This window comes from Chelonoidis abingdonii, chromosome 7 (genome assembly GCF_003597395.2).
Source record: "Chelonoidis abingdonii isolate Lonesome George chromosome 7, CheloAbing_2.0, whole genome shotgun sequence".
Classification (NCBI taxonomy): domain Eukaryota; kingdom Metazoa; phylum Chordata; order Testudines; family Testudinidae; genus Chelonoidis; species Chelonoidis abingdonii.
The window spans coordinates 80,069,481-80,089,247 of NC_133775.1; the positions used below are offsets into that span (position 1 = coordinate 80,069,481).

A 19,767-nucleotide genomic window follows, 5' to 3' on the forward strand; every position below is an offset into this window, starting at 1 on the left:
TACATCAGGGTGGTGCCTGCCTCTTGCAAGCACCCCCTGGCCCCTGGCTCTCTCTTCTGGTCTTCCCAGCTGAGTTTCTGGCCGAGCCGCACACACTGTCCCCCTTTCCGGGGTATACAGTCCTGAGTTCTTATCACAGCCCTGGTATGGCACCATAGTTCTTAGGCTTCTTCCCCGAGGTACTGCCTTCTACAGCTACCGATCCGGAGTCCATTTTGGTACCCTCAGCTGGTGCCTTTTTCAGCAGCCCTCCCTGGGCTCAGTCTGCAGGGCCCATCTCAGTGCTCCTCATCTGGTCTGGCCAGGTCTTGGGATCAGTCCCCTGGGCTCAGCCTGCCTGCACTGACCTTTTCATGGTCCTGCTGCTACTCTATCCATCCATCCAGGCACCTGGTCTTTGGCAGCCTCTGCTGGGCCCAGTTCTGTCTGGTGTGCTCTCTGCAGTGAGTTATCCACAGTCCTGCTGTTCCCCTAGCCAGCCAGGCACCTGGTCCTCTCTGATCAAGCTCCACACAGCAACTGAAGGCTCTGCTCTGCTACTTGCCTTTTATCTGGCCCTTCTGGCCTCTTATTGGTCACTCCAGCAGCCCCCTCTAGGCTGCCTGGAGGACTTCTCACTGCTCTATTCTGGGGCAGGGTGATGCAGGGCCATGAGGCCTCCAGACCTAGTCCACCCTGCCACAGTATCACTTGTGTCTTAGATTTCCATTTTATAAGTGGGTGCTTAGTTTCAACAGAATATTGCATGGGCATAAATCATATTCTTACACATTTCATTCAAGAACTTACAGTCAGATTTCTGCTATCTTTCCTTACGTGTAGTAGTGCCTTGCTCTGTGACTAGCCCCATTCATTTAAATGGGACTACCTAGGAGTAAGTTGCTCTTTATTCTGAGCAAGGATGTCAGACTCTGACCCTTAAAGAGGAAATATAGTCTAGTGATTAAGACACTGGACTGGGACTCACGAGATCTGGGTTCCAGTGTTATCTTGGGCAAGTCTGTCTGTCTCTCTGTGCTTCAGTTCCCCATTTGTAAAATGGAGGTAATATTACTTCCCTACCTCACTAGAGTGTGAAGATCAAGAATGTATGTGAGGTACTCAGATACTACAAAGATGACTGCCATAGGGAAGCCTACAAATAATAAATACATAGATTTTAAAAGGAGATAAAAATAATCCTGGGTTTAAACCGTAATATCTGACTCTTTGGTTACCCTTTGCTCACCCACAGTGAATCCTGGGGACATTTGAATCCGGATCCAATCCCGTGGCTCTCTAATGGTCCAGATCAGAACATGAGGAAAAGGAGTCAAGAAGTGAGCAATCTACCAGACACATTCCAAACAACAAAATACCTTTAAGTCTTTTTCAAAATAAAGTGGAGAATGACGATCTGAGGTGGATTTGATGATGTAGCACATTCCAAAGGCTAGGAACCCCCACAGCCAAGGTGCCACTGCCTGGTGACATAGAGAATGACAGTGGGATCTATAAAAGGCAGGTGGTGTACAAGGGCAGTTTCAATCAGAACAGTGTTCACAGAGGTCATGCATGTGGCCTTTAATGAAGGTCTTGAATGAAAAGCCTGTAAAAGACAGGAATGCTATCTGATAGACAACCAGCCACTTTAAAGGTAGCCAATGCCATTGCTCACCACTGTTGTTACAATGCCAAGTTAGTAAAGGTAAATTGTGTGTGACCTTGAAAGAAGACTAAAATAGACAGAGTGCCCCAGAACTGGGGGAGAGAGAGGGTGGGCACACAAGCCTTGGCAGAGAAACAGTCTATATATGTGAAACTGGAAACGGAGGTGTCACATAAATAGGCGCTTGTCACTTTTATGAAATGATCACTCTCTCAAGCTGAATTCCATCAGATATTGCTGGTGACGCAGCTTCCTGTCAATTCTGGAGAGCTGAACTCCAATGAAAATACTCCTCCAGAGTTTTCAGATGTACTCATGTTTGCTCAATAGTTTTGCTTTTCATCAAAACAAAAAAACAACCAAAAAAACACAAGTCCAACAAAGATATTACAAACATTAAGGGCTTGTCTACAAGATGTGTTAGTGCAGCACCAACTGGGGTAGAAATTCTAGTGCACAGCAGCATGTTGTGCATTAGCTGGCCTGTGTGGACCCTGCTGGTGTGCAGCACAAGTTTCCTAGTGTGTGTTAACATAGTACCACAGGACAACTAGGAAACTTTTAGCATGCACCAGAGTTCACCTGGCTAGTTAGTGCACAACATGCTGGTGAGCACTAACTAATTATATAGGCAAGCCCTAAGTGCAGCAGTATAGGTGCATTTTGGGGATGAAGGGGGAGTATTGTTCAGAATTATGTCACTGTGCCACCAGTGTGTTTCTAACACAAGTAAAGGATTTTTGAGAAGGAGAGAAAATACCCAAGCTGGTGAGACAAGACATGTGTCAGTGACGAAGTAGATTTAAACTTAGATTTCAAATGTTAGAAAAGCATGTGCATGATTTATTTACAAGCAGTTCTAGGAAGCCAGCCGATGTAGCCCCAATCATTGTTGTGTGCAGCTTTTGAGGACAATTAAAATATACTGTTCAAATAAAAATGAAGAGTGTTTGGTTCTTACAATAGACTTCTGAAATGATGCCCAGTAGGTAGCAACAGGTGGGGTGGATTTCAAAAGCTATCACATCTGTACGCTAAAGTATGTTTTTTGAAGAGAGAGTGGAGGATAAATTAAGTACAATAAGAGCTTCTCTTTAAGTGCTTCCCCTCCTCCCCTCATGAGTTTCAGGGACTGAGAAAGGAACAGATGATATCTCGACAACCTGTTGTGAAGTATTCTTAAAAGATATGCATAATGGTTACAAGACTTTAGGTGCATGCTCAGTGAGTGAGTCGGGCCATTAAAAAGCATAGTACAAAATAACTAACTGAATAGTGAAACATTTATATTTATGATGTTTCAACAAAATATTGCCTTTTCTTATAATTCAGAAATATCCTGGAAATGAAAAGAACCAAGAAATATTGGAAAGATGTAAATAATACTGATAATATGGTGTGAAAGCACATGAATTAACTAAATTTAGCAGTTCATAACATTGGATGTTACAGACAGACCACATGCATGAATTGTATTTAATAACAACACTTTGCACTGACAGCCCTCCAATTGAGCCTCCCAAAGTGCTTGCCAAACAATAGGAATTCATCCTCACAGTTCTCCTGTGAGGTAAAAAATCCTTAGTCTCCTTTTTTTACAACTGAGGGACAAAGAGGGAAAGCAACTTGCTCAAGGTCATACAGTGCCTCTGTTGCACATCCAGAAAAAAATAACAATGTTTGCTGGCGCTCAGCCCTGTGAGGAATGTAGGAGTATTTTAGCAATGCAGGTTACAGATTTTGACTGAACTAATAATAGTCAGTGGAACATCATGCCCATCTTATTTTGTCTGTTCCACACAGGTTCTGACTGTTAGCATCACCCTCTTTTCAAGTTCAGTGCAGTTTCTATCTATTACCAGTTCAGAACATAATATATTTTTCTTCAATTTGCACTCCCTAGTTCAGGAGTTCCCAAACTTGGTTTGCAGTTTGTTCAAGGTAAGCCCCTGGTGGGCCGTGAGACGCTTTGTTTACCTGAGCGTCCGCAGGCATGGCCACTCGCAGCTCCCAGTGGCAGTGGTTCAACCATTCGCAGCCAATGGGAGCTGCAGGAAGGGGCTTACCCTGAACAAGCCGCGAACCAAGTTTGGGAACCCCTGCTCTAGTTAATCGCTCACTGTTCTTCCTTTTGCTTTTCTAGGTCAGACCAGTGTACTTAGGCAAGTTAGCCAGTTTAAAAAAAACACCCCACCAGGTCATATGTACCCACAAACATTTGCAGATTTTTGTTTTCCTAAACTTAGAACAAAACTTCTGAAGTTCTAAGGTAGGATTTTTAAGAACCATTGATGTTGGCATAACTCTGCTCCTATTGAAACCAATGGGCGTTTTTCCATTGATTGCAGTGTGAAGTTCCACAACAGAACAAGAGGCCTATTGTGCTAGGTGCTGTAGAGACACAGAGTAAGAGACAGTCCTACCCACAGAAAGTTTGCACAATCTGTTTTCAGCATGATGTGAAGGGAATTAGACATACAATTGCTGTTCACATTAATGGGAGCTGTGTACAGTAATTCCCCACTTAACATCCTCTCGCTTAACATTGTTTCACTCTTACGTCCCTGCTCAATTACAGAACATGCTCCATTTAAAGTTGTGCAATGCTTCACTATAATGTTGTTTGGCTGCCTGCTCCCCTACATCCTCCACAGCACCTCCCACCCGCCAGCAGACCCCGTGGATCAGCGCCTTCTCCCTCCTCCCCCCGCCTCCTGACCGTGGCAATCAGCTGGCTTGCAGTGTTCAGGAGGGAGGGAGGAGGAGCGAGGACTCGGCGCTCAGGCTCCCTCTCCCTCCTGCCCCCTGAACATCGCATGCCAGCTGATTGCCGCAGGCAGGAGGCAGGGGACAGAGGGGGGAGGAGCGAGGATGTGGCATGCAGACTAAAGGGTGGGGGGGAAGAAGAGGCAGGTCAAGGGTGGGGGCTTAGGGAAAGGGGTGATGTGGGAAAGCCAAGAGTTGAGCCCCCAGCCCCCAGTGCTTGCAGAGTAGAGGAAGCTGCTGCTGAGCAATGTGCTTCTCTAGCCTAGAGCACCTTCAGGCTCCTTGCCTGCCTCATTCTGTCCAGTGCCAGTGGGTTGTGCCTGTGTGGGGTAAGGTGGGGGCACCTCCCAACTATAGTACTGTACTGTATGGCAAAAAAAAAAATTATCTGGAACCTAATCCCTCCATTTACATTCCTTCTTACAGGGAAATTGGATTCGCTTAACATTGTTTCACTTAAAGTCACATTTTTCAGGAACATAACTACAACGTGAAGTGAGGAGTTACTGTACATGGTACTGCACACACATGCTGAACACATGCCTTTCCATAAAATCATTTTATAGTGATTTAGTTCACAGTGCTGCACTGCCTCAATCAACAGATTTACATCGTACTACTGTACAGGAGCCCCTTGCCTGTAGGCTCCTTCCTACTTAACATAACTCCACCTTAGAATCATAAGGTTAGAAGGGACTGCAAGAGTCATCTAGCCAGCCCCCTGCCAAGATGCAGGATTTGTTGCGTCTAAAAAACCCAACACAGATAGCTATCAGCCTCCTTTCATAAACCTTCAGAGAAGGAGCTTTCACAACCTCCCGAGGCAGTCTGTACCATGGTCCTACCATTCGTGAAGTTAGGAAATTTTCCTGAGATTCAATCTAAATCTGCTGTGCTGCAGTTTGAACCTATTGCCTTTTGTCCTGCCCTCTGTGGCAAGGGAGAACAACTTTTCTCCATCCAGCCTTGTATGTCTTGAAGCCACATCTGCTTACTAATACTGGCAAAATCCCTTTTCTCTGAACCAAGTACATCTACGGGCAAGCAAAGCAGCTCAATTCTGAAGAGGATTTGAGGATGCTCAGCACTTCACGAGACACTCAGGACGTTGAATGATCAAGTCCCCGAGAGCCAACCTCAGTAACAGTGATTGCCATTGCTGTATACCATGATTCACAGGAACCACGAACTGCAACAGTGTTGCTATCAGACTCCCTTGCAAAACAAGTTTTTCCTTATTCTGAAAATTCCTATCTTTAAGGATACATTGACCAGGAGAGTTTTTCATATCCTCTCCAGGGGCTGAGGTGGTGTTCATCTTCTCTGCATTTGGGAACTGGCTCATCAACTGTGCTTGGAAATCTTCTCTCCGCTCATACTCCTTCCCACGGTAGATGAACACTTTGTTCTGCAAGAGACAAATACTAAATTTCTTAGACTGGAAAGTCTTTGGGGCTGGAGCTGTGTGTGTGTTTGTACAGGGCCTACCACTGTGGGGGTCTCTGAATCTGACAGGGGCCTCTAATTGTTTCAGAAATATAAATAATTGATTATAACCCACTTCCATTAGCTCCAGGAAAGTGTCACTGATTCCCCAAAGAAAATACTTCATGGTGTGGACAGAAAGAGGAAAAAAGGCTGAATTCAGAATGTGGCTTTACAGGAGTAATTAAACAGGCAATGGGGAAGTGAGTGAAATATTAAAATTTCTTCTCTTTCCTCTTTATGAAAGAGACTTGCTTTGTAACATATGTATACATTCTCTTCTCCCCATCCCTCTCCCCCAGTATTATAAACTTCTTATTTACAGCACAGTCAATTCAGGAGTTCTTGTCTGTCATTCAGTGTACTTGGTGTGAAGAGATCGGGAAGGGAAGAAGCAGGTGTCCTTATAAATATGTGAAATACACCCATTCAGTGTTCATTTTTGGAGCAGGGGGGACATTCATTATTATTAAATTAAATTAAGGTGAATAGTCAAATACTTAAACCTAAATACCTAACACCTACAACCTAAAAATAAGGTGAAATTCTTGCCTCTGCAGGGGTTCTACGGAATGTCCTCCACATAAAATCAGACTATAAGGCTGAACTGGTGAAGGGAGGCATTGCATTGTTCCTCAGACATGAGGGTGTATTTCACCCTAGCCCAAGTCTCTCTGGAGCCACAATATCCATGCTGCTATTAGTGCACTAGCTTGAGTGGAGCTAGCACCAGTCTGCCTATAAGGTCTGGGAGGCTTGTTTCCCAGTTACAGTGTCGATATACTCTTAGTGTGCAATTGCAAGGTCCACATGACCAGTTAGGTGCAGCAACCTAGAGCACTATAGACTTAACCTAAGCTTTCCGTGCACTATCTCTTGTCTCTCTGACAAGCCCCCAGAAGTGTGGACCCACATCCTTCAGGTGTAACTAAGGAGCAGTTCAGGTGTCATCTTTTGTTCGCTCATAATAAGAGCTACCAAAAATTACAAGCGTGTGTGAAAATGAACTAGATTTTAAGGTTTGATATGAACTCCAAACGTCATTGCATTGTTTCCTGGTACCCTGTACCTTCATTAGTCTGTGAAATATGTACCATTTGGGCAGCCTTTGCCTACTTATAATATCTTGTAAGGATTCAGCATGCGGCCTTTTTACTCCATCACTACTACTATGAGGGTATTCTAGTCTACAAGGGAAATCTGAATAAAGACACAATCAATTTAGACGCATTTGAATCTGGGAAGGCTTTAATGTGCTATTATAACATGTAATACTTCAGATAATTGTGAAATCTGGTGCCAGTGCAGGATTAAATGAAGATCAGTTTTCCCCAGAGACTAAGTACATTTTTACCAGTACAGTGCAGTGGTGTTTTTATGAGTAAAAAAAAAAAAGAAAAAAATAGTTGAAGGAGAAATATACAAAGTAGAGATACTTACCCTGAGAAATGTGGGAAATCCTTGTCCATAATATCCAACGGCAAAGTAATCTGGTTTAGGCCTCAGAATTTTCATGATGTTTTCATAAAATTTAGCTTGTTGAATCTGAAAGCAAAAATGATATCTCAGTCTTGGTGTTTCAGAATCATAATATTTCAAGGAAATTGGTTTCTATATTTAAATTATTACTGGGATATCTTTTTAAAAATATAGCATTCGGTCACTCTTTACACAGTTTTCTTGTCCCAAATTAATTGTTTTTTAAATTGTTTATGTAAGTACTGTATAATACACAGCAAAATTAAATGGGGTCAAACAATTTAAAATGTATGCAAAGTCAGGTAATCCCTAATTAACAAGTGTGGAAACAAGCTGACAAACACTTCAGAATTATACTAGGTAGGATCCATAGTAGCTAGTTGAACTTCATTGATAAGGTTAGTGAGATAATGAGCTTGAAAATGTTTCATGTCCTTAATGTAGCTTGGTGAGGACTGGGCCAGCTGTTCAGAATAATGGTAGAAGTGGTGAATAAGGGGCAGATGTACATACACTATACTGAGTTGAGAACAGTGCTTTATTTTATTGACTGCGTTCTCAAGTATAACATTGCATTTAAAATAGGCTATGTAAATGTGGTCTGCATGAGATTTTTTTTTTAAAAATAAGGGTTATAATTTTTTGATTTATGACACATAGAAGAAGCCTGAAAAAGTGCATGTGTGAGGAGTGGTCAGGATTCCTCCAGATTTGTTTTTCACCTTAAAATTTCAGGAATATCAAGTTTTGACTCCCCTGGAAGCTTCAAGTATGTGTTCATTTTGAGCTCTAAAACCTTCACTGAAATGGCAAAGGTGTTGAATCTTCAAAAAAGGCATCCTTATTCAAAATTTAGATTAGTTATTGAGGATAAATATGTGTTAGTAAAAACAAAACAGAGTGTTCAAATAGCTGGCCTAAAAATCCCCTCCTCTTTCATTTTCTCAGCTTTCATTCTATTGGCTCTTGTGATGGCTCCACTTCACTAGTTCTCCAGTCACCACAGACTCTTCCCAGCCTTGACAGGATCTGAAATTCTAATGTAAAAAGCATATGGCGGGGGGCGGAGGTGGTATTTTAAACCTTTCTTTCTACACCATAAAGAAGGACAAAAAAAAGGGCACAAGGCTATTTTATGTCCTTCAGGTAATTTTTAAACCCTGCAAGTCAATTAATGCAAGGTAATCACTCCTGGGATTTGCTTTGTCGCATGTAATCTTATCTCTAGAATAGTGTCAAATGATTAAATATGCATACATACATATATAATAATTAACCACTTTTATAAGGCTCTTTAGCACAGGAACTTTGGTTTTTAATATGGCAAACTTAAAGGCATCATCAGTGACAAAGTAAAGAATGTGAAATAATCTAGAAATGAATATGGATCACAAATTCCTATGGACTCCTCAAAAACTTGTCTACCTATATATCATTTGAGAGTTCAAAAATATTTATTTATGTTCCTGAAATGTTTTAGAGACCCATGTGTGTTCTTACCAGGTTCTGGCTTAGAAGTTCATAGTCAAAAATTTCCATTTCATACTGTTCTGCTAGTTCTTTGCATAAGGATATTGATTCTTCCCACATCTGCAAAGTAACCACATATTCTAAAGTAAAATTACACAAGTACAATTGAATACTAACAAATAAGGTTTTAAGGAAGCACTATTTAACTGTGTATCCTTATTGATTAGGCTCTCTCTAAGCTGCAGTTATCTATTAACTGCACATATAGAATGGAAGACTCAAGGCACCCATAATTCCAGGAGAGCATCTTAATGTGCAGAGTAAAAATATTTTACGGTTCATTATAGATAGGAACAAGTGAGTCTCCTTTACAGTTACAAGAACACCACCAAAAATCATCTGACCTTTTAGTATCCTCCAAACATAGGTAAAGCATCTCCAAGGGCTCAGATACAAACTCCGTGCACATTATATTGTGCTTTCTAGGGGCCCAATCCTGTAATCTATGCTCCCATAAGTAGTCCTTGTTCAGGTGAAATGTCCTTTTTAGCTAAATGATCTTGAGACCAAACCACTGCCTGCCCATGAGACAGCAGCTTATTTCATTCCTCACAACATAATTTCTGTCTCAAGAAGAAACACTGGAAGGAAGGCATGCTGCGATGGACATAGTGAGCCAAATTTTCCAGTCTGCTAAGGGCATTTTACTGTAAGCCTCACACAGTGATTTTAAAGCAGCTGGGAGACAGCAGGTGGACATCTCCCCCTCTGCAGAAACGCTGCTCGCTAGCAGAACATTGGCTTTGCTGCCTTCTGCACCATACACCCCTTACCCCAGCCCAGATAAGGGAAAGGAGGGAATATGCTGGGGATGGGATGGCAGGGAAAGTGCTGCTATATCTGATCCTCCACTGATATAAGGTCACTGCCAGTTTCATGAATTGGGGCCAGTCCTGCACATCTGTAACCTACACTTGGATTGGGCAGCCTTGAATCAGAGAGGTGCTACCAGCTGCCTGCAGCAATCTGTCCAAGCAGAGCTTGGCTGAAGTGGAATCATAGAATACCAGGGCTGGAAGGGACCTCAGGAGGTCATCTAGTCCAACCCCCTGCTCAAAGCAGGACCAATCCCCAGACAGATTTTTGCCCTCAACCCTTAAATGGCCCCCTCAAGGATTGAACTCACAACCCCGGGTTTAGCAGGCCAATGCTCAAACCACTGAACTATTCCTTCCCCCCGAGAATTAAAGCTATTGTGTATCTAGGGTTATGGTGCATGGAGAGGTATTGCTACATTGTCACTATTTCAAATGCATATAGACAGACTGCTAGATAACAGTTAAATAGCACTGCACTGTCTGTGCCACAGTACAGTAGTGAGATAGTGCAGAAGCACTAGAAGTTTCCTATCCAAAAGGCTAACATTGGGGAAATAAGTTGGTACCAGCTCAGGACAAACAGTGGAACAAGAAAAAGTAAAGGAGCAATGGTTGGTCATTGTAGGTGAACTGCATCATTCAACAGGTGGGATTGAAGATGTTCTTTTGAAGATCAGAAATGGTATTTGCCATACATCAGCTGAGCTTCACCCAGACATAGAATAAGAAAAGATTTACAGGGTCACCATGTTCAGTGTTTTCCACTGCAAAATTATTCCCTACTTTATGTTGTCCAGTACTTTGCTCATTCTCATTTTCAAGGGTTCTATGATGGGGTATCCACCCCACCGAGGATTGATAGGGGTTGAGATGGCCAGGTAGGCCAATTACCTCCACAGGATATCTCCACCTGGAGGAGGAGCCAGGGAGCAGGGAACTAATTGAAAACAGGCACAGCTGGTCAGGAACAGGTGGGGCTTATAAAGCTAGGTTGCAGCTTCTGGATAAGGGCAGTCACTCCCTGGGAAGAAGCTTTGGAGCTGGTAGACTGAGAGGAATGATGGGAACCCAGTAGTGTAGGAAGCAGTCCAGGGAAGGAATAGTGAGAGTGAGAAAGGAAAGACCAGAACTGCTGAGCTGAAGGCCCTTGGACTAGTACCCAGAGTAGAGGGCAGTCCTGGGTTCCCCTAGGAGCCACTGAGGCCATGGCAGTGAATGGAGAGGCTGCTAATGCAGAGAGAGACATTGAAAGACTTTGGTAACTGGGAAGGGGGAACGCTGAGTACCTAGCTGGAAGACTAAGTCATAAAGAGGTTGCTATGGGTCCTGGAGCAAGCGAGAGGGAGGGAGAGGGATGGTGTGTAAACCAGGAAAGGGGGCATCTGCCCCAAGAGCTAATCCCCAGAGCACCCAATGACAGATTCAATCATGGAGTTAAAGGGACCTTTACTATTGGATATCAAAAGATGCAGCATCAAGACTGTAAAAAGGTATTTAGTAGCCTATATATGACTTGTGTGTTGACCACTTGTCTAAAACCACATCTGTCTTTCTGAGATATCCTGTGTATTTTGAAGAAAAGGATAGTGTGATGGAAGAATAAGAACTGAATTAACTATCAGTTTCTTGTTAATGGAAAATTCATTGCATGTCTGTACTTATTTTATTTATGTTGGGCAACATTAGTCTTCTCCCTTTGTATATTTATATGACAAATTTATTAAAAAAGAGTTGTCTATAATGAATCTCCTTTTAGATGAAATTTTTACTTATGACCCACATTTCCAAAATGATTTTAACACATAGCCAAACAGATGTTTTGTTATAATAAAATGATTGTTAAAGGCCAGTGTTGCATAACGTAACACAGTCAGAATGTTAAAACAGTTACCTTTCCCTTGTCAAAGTATTCTATAATTTTTTCATACAAGTTCTCTTTCAACTGTCGATGAGTCTGTGAATACTGGAATTCTGTTTGCATAACTTGAGGTGCACACTGTTCATCGGACCACTGTGAGAAAAAACATTAGAACACACATACTTTTGGAGGCAAAGTAAAAAAATGTTAAGTTTCTTTTGCATTTCCCTAACATCCAGAGGGTAGGGAAATACCACGGTAAGTATGCACATTTTTCAACATGTTCCTGAATAACTGTTTGATGTTGGTACCTAGGGTTGGTCAACATTTTTTGGAAGGAACAGTTTTCCGTTGAAAAATGCAGATAACACAAAATCGTGTCTATTCTGATGGTATGCTTTGTTGAGGAAAAGTAAAAACATTTTGTTCTGAGATTTTCATTTTTTTATTTTTCTACCACATTAAGATATTAATTTATTATGTATATGTAATATAGATAGAATATAAAAGTCAAACAAAATGAATTGAAATGTCACTATTGAAACAAATGTTTTTCTGGTCCTAAATTTCATTTTTTCAGAACTTTCATTTCTCTGGAAATTTGAGCTTTATGTACCAATTTAGAACTTTTTTTTAAAAAAAAAATATTAGAATATCCCACAGAACAGAAATTACGGTTTCCAACCAGCTCTATTGGTCACACCAGCTACTTAACTAGACTGTAGCGAAAATAAGCATCAGTTAAGAAAATAGACAGAGGGAATAATTTGAAAAGTGAGCCCCGTCATTTAAAATGAACATTTTAATATACCCATATTGCAGTAGCTGCTAGGGGCAAATTTAATTATGGCCCAATATTACATGTAGGTTTCCAATCTAGCCCTAATTTGGAAATTGTGAGTACAGTAAGGTCAGAAAAAATGCAGTAATTATGGAGGGCTAATTGCTCCAAAAGTCACATATCCTATCTTTACATTTTTGTCACAATTCTTAATTACCAATACATAATTTTAAATCATCAGCTGAGAACTTCTAATATTTCTTCTCAGTAAGTATGCTCTAATTTTTATTAAATGTCTTAGTATTTTCAACTACCAGGAAATTAGACTGCTCCTAATGAAATAATTAAAATACAAAGTCTTTGATTTATTGTGTAGAACAGATTATACACACACACACATTTCTAAATCTGAAAATTGTGACAGCTCATTGTATACATTTAAATGTGAACTCAGTAGTCTAACCTTCAAGAGCGAGGTATGGAGTAGAAGGGTGTATGCAGCTTCTGTGTAATTCTCACAATCTAAATGAAGATCTCGCAATTTATACAAATATCTGTTACAAGGGAAGAAAATCAGAGTTTAAAAATATACATAGTGTTCTGGCAAAATGCATTAATGGCTTGCACACACAAGCACCCACAGTGAAACTCTCCACAGAAAAAATGAAAGATGCTATGGAGTAACCACCCTTAGAGAGTGCAAGGTTATTTCGGGGGAAGCTATTAACTAAATCTTATTTGTCTGGGCCATTAGATTAGTCTGAGCTTCCTTTGTGTTGTGGATCTGCAGAAAAGCAGGGTTAACAATCAGGCCAACTTTACCAGAGTTAACTGCCGTGCCTGCACCTGTGCGGGTAAAACTGAGATGTGCAACAAACACATTTGCTCCACATTTTCCAAACCCTGGTGCACTCTGGAGTATTATCAGAAATAGTTTGCCTTTTGACTGCTGCCAACTACCTGCCATTGTTATGTAAATTAATTGTTTTCTCCTGCACTATTTTGCCCTAATTTTATGTGGATGTTTCATTTGACCCATGTAAATGCTATAGATAAGACTAAAGGAAGAAAAAAAAATATTGTTCCACTTCCTCAGCTATAGTAGAGGAATGCACAACACAGTACATCAAAGGAGAGCATGGAGATGGTGTGCATGTGGCTTGCTCCAATCCTGACCTGGCTGTCACCAAGACGGGTCCCCTAGCATAAGTTAGAACAGCCTTCTGGCTGCTCTAAATTATATACCAACTGCCAGTGGTCCCAAGGGTCTATTATTACAATAGGTGGGTATAACCATGGCCCAGACACATCTCCCTACCTGCAGGGAGGGGAAGTGTGACCTAGGAAGTGATTTACCCTGCACAGGGGGACAGATTAAGGCCCTAACTAAGCTTAGAGACAGCATAAAGTCAGGTATACGCTAGAAAAGTTTTGCGGGTGTTTGTGCGTGATATATAGCTCCAGCAGAAAACCATACAATTACAAGTTGAATATAGTGCTGCATATTTAGCATGCTCTGTAGTCTGAGCACATACTACAAAACTGGAAAGCAGTTTCTCTCTCTCTCTCAGTGCATGATTTGATCTGCCTCCAACTGCATCTCCAACTATATTCTCTTTATTAAAGAGAATGCAATGATTCATTCAAATAAACTTTATTCTGGAAAAAAAAAAGGGCTGTTGATAAATATGTGCAATAGATTCCAACTTTCTGAAAGCTAAGCAAACAATAGATTAAAAAGTATACATTAGCCTAAGGATACTATGGACTCATTGTGGATGATGAGCTACCAAGGGCATAACACAAATCCATATAGTATGCTGAAGACAGTGTGCATAGAAGGAATATTACTGCATTCTTCAAACAAAAATCGATCAACAATTACCATACCTTATATACATCCCTTCACGGTTAATGTCTTTGTAGAAATTCTAGAGGGGGAAATAATTACAGTTTAGTTTCCAATCTCTGTTACTAAAATACTTTTCAGGACCAAATTACTCATGCTAAGTATAATTTTCTTTTTAATTGTATAGACAGTGCAGAAAACAGAACATAATTCTGTATTTTGGCACTTTTATCATTAACATTTTAAAACTTAAATTATGAATATCACAGTTTGTGATATGCATTATTTACAAAATAGTCTCAATTAAAACCTGATAATATGGCTGCTTCAAACGACATTTTAGTTTCTTTCTAGCACAACCATATATAAAATCTTCCAGTTCACTATCACAGTCCTCAGTGATGGCTCTTTTCTTTGTAAAGTGGAAAAAAGGATTATCCAAAGGCAAACATTGATGTTACATGCTCCACCAGTTAGCTACTAAAGGGGGTTTGGGATTTCTGATGATGATAGATCTACAAATACTTCTGAGCTATTTCTCTAAGGAGACAGAGTTCAGGAAGGAGGGCAAAGATTGGCTTTGCACATCTGAGACTGTTGTGGACCACTTTGGTTTCCAGTGTATGTTAAAGCAGCCCTTAGGACTGCTCTAACGTGCCCATGTTAGAAATTATTTTCAAGGGACTAGTTAGAGAATAGTTGGAATATTGTACACTCCAACCACAGCATCTCGCTTGCTGCCTATGCCCTTCACTAGAGACTGCCAATGGATTGGGGGTTGGGATAGGGTGGCAGTATAGGTCATTATATCAACTCTATGCTTTTGGAGAAATTCCCTGGTGAAGAAATCTTGCTACTATCCAACCCCTTTATACTAAAGAACAGACTTAATGACTGGTGAATGTAGCCTGGAACCAGACTCACAGACTTCAGTGTGACCGTTCTCATGAGTAAGCTTCATCAAGCTCAGACACTTGGTCCCTTGCTACCAGTGCATTTTACTGGCTTCTCTCCCCTCTTGATGATTTAAATGTAGCTTTTCTGACTTGCAAACTGTATCTAGTTGCCAGTCTAGTGGGTGGATACTTTCTTCCCCCAAGCCCGGCATTGCAGGAGGAGTTGAAAAGAGGGAAAAGTACAAAAGAACTCTCCTCATCCTCCACCCCAAGTGTCTACACAAGTTAAAAAAAAATTGTGAATAGTGGACAGTTAAAACATTTCAAGAGATCAAATGGATAAAACATGCCACAAGCCAAATTAAAGGGCTGAATTAATGATCAAAGATGTGCTTGCTTTCTGGATACATAGCCCTTGGCTAATTGACAACTAAGGGCATATGTGGTAACTATCTGTATGTATGAAGGGGACAAACACCAAGAAGAGAGATTTTCTTAGGATGGGTCAAAGATGGTACAGCAGAATGAAGCTGGGCACAGGAAATGTAAGATGAATTCAGGAGAGTCTCCCTGCTAGAGTTGCTTATGTTTTGTTGAAAAGTGTGTGTGAGAGAGAGAAAGGGCATGGAAGGGAAGAAATGGCAACATTTTGTGCACAAAGGCTTTTCATTTTGCAATCAGCTCTGCCTCACAGTGAGGTTCTGCAGACTGCATCAGAGTTTAAGGACAGTGAAAGATGCAACAACATTTGGATACAAAACCTCATGCTTGAGAATTTAAAACAGTGTCTAATTATTAAGCATTAGGATGAAACCTTCCCCAGGGCAGACTATCCCATATTTGCGGATTAAGGGGTTTCTTTAAGCATCTGTTGCTGGCCACTGTCAGAGCTGGATGGACATCAGGTCTGATCCAGTCTGTCAATTCCTGTGAATGAGGATAAGAGTGCAGTTCAGGGTATATGAATGTGAAGAATGAGACATGCAGATTATGAATGTTTGTTTGTTGGAAGAGGAAGAGAGTTTGTTACTCCAGCACCTCAGCTTCATGTGTTTATGTATATGGGTGGTGAGGCCCGAAAACGAAGGCTGCTTTGGAAATTATTGATGGTGGGCTTCACTGCTGATATCATGGTTTTCTAGTGATTGTTTTGTTTAGAAAAATACTTGTTTAACTCAGTTAAGGTTGATTGTGTTTTGTAGGGTGATTTCTTTGTTTTTTAAGAAAGTAGGGCAATGTGTTATGTGGTGTAAGGGAGTGTTTGCCAGGGAGGCCAGCAGGAGACACAATGGGAGTGTGATCAGAGAAATAGGACTGTAGCAGCACAGCTGTATCACTGAAAGCCTTGTAGCGTGGCCATAGCCTTACAAGAGGACTGCATATGGAGAAAATTCCTCTGTAACAGAGCTATTAGCTCCAACTGGCAGGCCACTGTACTTTCAAGTTTGCTTTCTCTCCGTGACCCTAATGTTAGATGCTGGGACATGACAGAAAAAGAGAAATTAGAGCCTCTTGGCTGGCTACAAATAGGAGTGAGTCTTCACAGCTGTATCCCACCAGTCCCTGGCTACTTTGAGGAGGTCAGAAGAAAGTGTTCTCTGATACTTGATCTGTTCCCTAGCTGGGATGAGGGAGGGTTGAGAGTATACGTGGATTTTTCCTTCCTGTGAATAACTCCAGTGCCTCCTAATGCTGCTGCTCAGAGCTTTCCCATGCAGCAGCCAGAGTTGCATTATATGAGTTTCACTAATATTTCTAGACAGGCCAAAGTAGTATGAATTTCATTTTGCTGCTGCCTAGCAAAGTTACAAGCAGCAGCAGTGGCAGTGAGTGTCTGCAGACTCAGGAAAGCATCAATTCAGATTTGGAAGGCCCTCCCCGCAACATAACGGTAGAAAATATTTTTAAAACTTAAATCTTCAACACTGCATAAATTGATGTCTTAAATCACTCATTCCCTTGGGCAAGCTTTACACTTGCCATTGGTGAGTAGATTTTTGAAGCCCTTTTCCAGTTTTATACTTTATTTTGCAGGGAGACACATACCAATAAGTTGACAGTGCAGCTCATGCGGTTGTCCTTGCTCTCATCATTCATCACTGTTCGGTAATCCAGCAGCTTTTCCAAAAGCCCTTTAACTAGGTTTACAAAATTTTCAACTGTCTTGGAAATGTCACAATACGCTGAAGAACATTCCATGAGTCTGCAAACAAAGAGAGAAAATTGCTTTATGCTATGTTAGAACAGCTGCCCCCTGAGCTGAGATGCTTTGGGGCAAACACTATATTACAATGATGATAACTATATTACAGTATTGATCATAAAACAGGCATAGAGTGTATTTGAGATTCCCTTTGTGGTTTGATAATCTAAACATCTAAAAGTTGGATGCGGAGCAAGTCCAAACAAAGAATGGAATGTTTACTTTTCTTGTTAGGAACACAACTACAATTTCAAGGCTGCAGGTGTGTACATATGTGCTTTGCCAGCGTCCCATTATTTCCATTACCCTTTACTAATTGCAAAGTCAATGTGTTACAAAAACCTTCCGTTACATGAGTCCTGACATCAGCCAGAACGGATTGCTGGAGGATGTTGTGGCAGTCGAGTATATTGTCACCCACTCCACCGCCAGTTGGATGGGTGAATTTAGACACCAAACCAGAATTCCAGCTCTATCCTGTGTTCCGTAAGGACATTTTACAGGTGTGCAACATACTCCATGAGGACTTTAGAAGTACACCTCATTTTGGATTTCATAAATACACAAACTTTTGGGGATAAAGTAAAGCAACAACAAAAATTTCAGCAAGCATACATAATAGGAGGTAACATGAAACTTAACCCTTATAAAGGTGTTGTACACAGGCACACACACACAAAAAATGTTTATATATTGCATTCTGAGTGTACATCTACACTGCAATAAAAGACCTGCAGTATGGCCGCAGCATGCTCTGTCTCCTGGGGCTCAGGCTAGGGAACTAAAAATTGCAGTGTACCTGTTTGGACTCAGGCTGGAGCCTGGAATCTGAAACCATGCTAGGGTGAAAGGCGTCCAAGGCTGGGCGCCAGTCCATGCCTGAACACGTAGACCACAATTTTTAGCCCAGAATCCTGAATGCCTGCGTCAATTGATCCAGCCTCTGAAACTTAGTGTATTTATTGCGGTGTAGACATATCCTGAGATAGTTCCTGCTTCATGCTCTCATGGTGATATGTTTGTATATAAAAGAGAGAGAAATACAACTTGGATAATTCACACAGTGTTCTGACTTCAGTTTTGTCTTTGGCATAGAACAGTTGGTGGTTCATTTTGCAGTTCAATTTTTAAAATGTGTTAAGAGATGGCCGAAGATCTCAAGTATTTTTTCTCCAATCTAAATACTTACTTTACTGTCAGAAGGCTGTGGGGTTTATGCACTTTATTTCATTACCAAAGGACACTACATACAATGGTCATCACTAAAAAAGACACTTGCCAACTGTTTCTATCTTATGCACTTATATGGCTCCAATTATCATGGTACCTGAGTGACTCACAATATTTAATATATGTATCCTTCCATCCCCTGTGAGGAAAGGAAATGCTATTATGCCCAGTGTTAGATGAGGCAGAGGGGGACTAAAGACTGAAGTCTCACAGTCTGTGGCACAGCAAGGACTTAAGCCCAGGTCTTCCCAAGTCCCAGAATAGTGCACAAACCACTGGATCATTCTTCCTCTTTGTGTTACTGTTAAACAAACTGAGGAGATGTAGTTTTTTTCTTTTGTTTTTCAAATTAAACATTAGTAGGATTTTCATACCAGTATAAACAACAATTGGAAATCACACTACAAAAAACAAGGCAATTCACTAACAAGACTTCATCATTGCTATTTGTCCTTAATTAGTAAATAAAAACAACATAAAAAATGAGAATAAGTGTGGACTTGACTGCTGCAGATTTAATTCTTTCCTTGTTTTTCTTTTTTTTTTATGATAGGTGAGCTTTTCACCAGCATTTCCTAAATTGTGTTAACCCTGCAAGTTGTCCTATATTATTTACAAAAGTGCCTGAATGACTTAGGAGCAGAAGACATTGATTAGTGGTCACTTTTTGTTTTTCCAGCCAAGTTGTTTAAAGGGACAGAATGATTATTGTCTTGAAGTTTTTTTTTCCTCTTGTTGTTTTAAGGACTTTTTTCCTAGGCATTCTATTTTTTTCCCTGCTTCTCTTTTTCACTCCATTATGTTCTATTTTTTTTTTTTATATCTGAGGAGTTACATAGTTATCTGGTATATTCCATTAATGGTTTCATATCTGAATGTTTGGAAAGTACAGTAAATTCCACTGGAAAATTATGAAAATACATTGGCAGTTGCAGAATCCTCACTGAAAATACATTGTGTGGCTGTGTTGAGCTGTTTCCTTGTTATACTATGTATTATTCTTGATCTCTCAATGTTTCATTAGAGAATTTCAATTTATAAGTGTGGTAATAGCCTCCTGTCCCAGATCTGGACTTTAGCGTCCAAGACCTGGGTGCTTACCTGAAACTCCCCCAAGCTCACTACCAGCTTGGATATTCTCGCTGCCACTAGGTCAGGAATTATAGGGCCTGACCCCCCTTTCCTCTCTCTGGTGTCCCCAACCCTTCCTTGGGGGGACCCCCA

General features: G+C 40.9%; 1 protein-coding gene across 1 annotated transcript in view; it reads right to left on the reverse strand.

Moving 5' to 3' along the window:
- The window catches only part of DOCK2 (dedicator of cytokinesis 2), a 538,858-nt gene that overhangs the window by 40,505 nt on the left and 478,586 nt on the right, over positions 1–19,767 (reverse strand). Inside the window, exons 35-41 of the mRNA XM_032803688.2 lie at positions 17,157–17,313; positions 14,256–14,296; positions 12,829–12,919; positions 11,618–11,737; positions 8,879–8,968; positions 7,340–7,444; positions 5,681–5,822 (exon numbers count right to left, since the gene is read on the reverse strand). Coding sequence (XP_032659579.1) covers positions 5,681–5,822; positions 7,340–7,444; positions 8,879–8,968; positions 11,618–11,737; positions 12,829–12,919; positions 14,256–14,296; positions 17,157–17,313 — 746 coding nt within the window. The remainder of the gene's footprint in view (positions 1–5,680; positions 5,823–7,339; positions 7,445–8,878; positions 8,969–11,617; positions 11,738–12,828; positions 12,920–14,255; positions 14,297–17,156; positions 17,314–19,767) is intronic.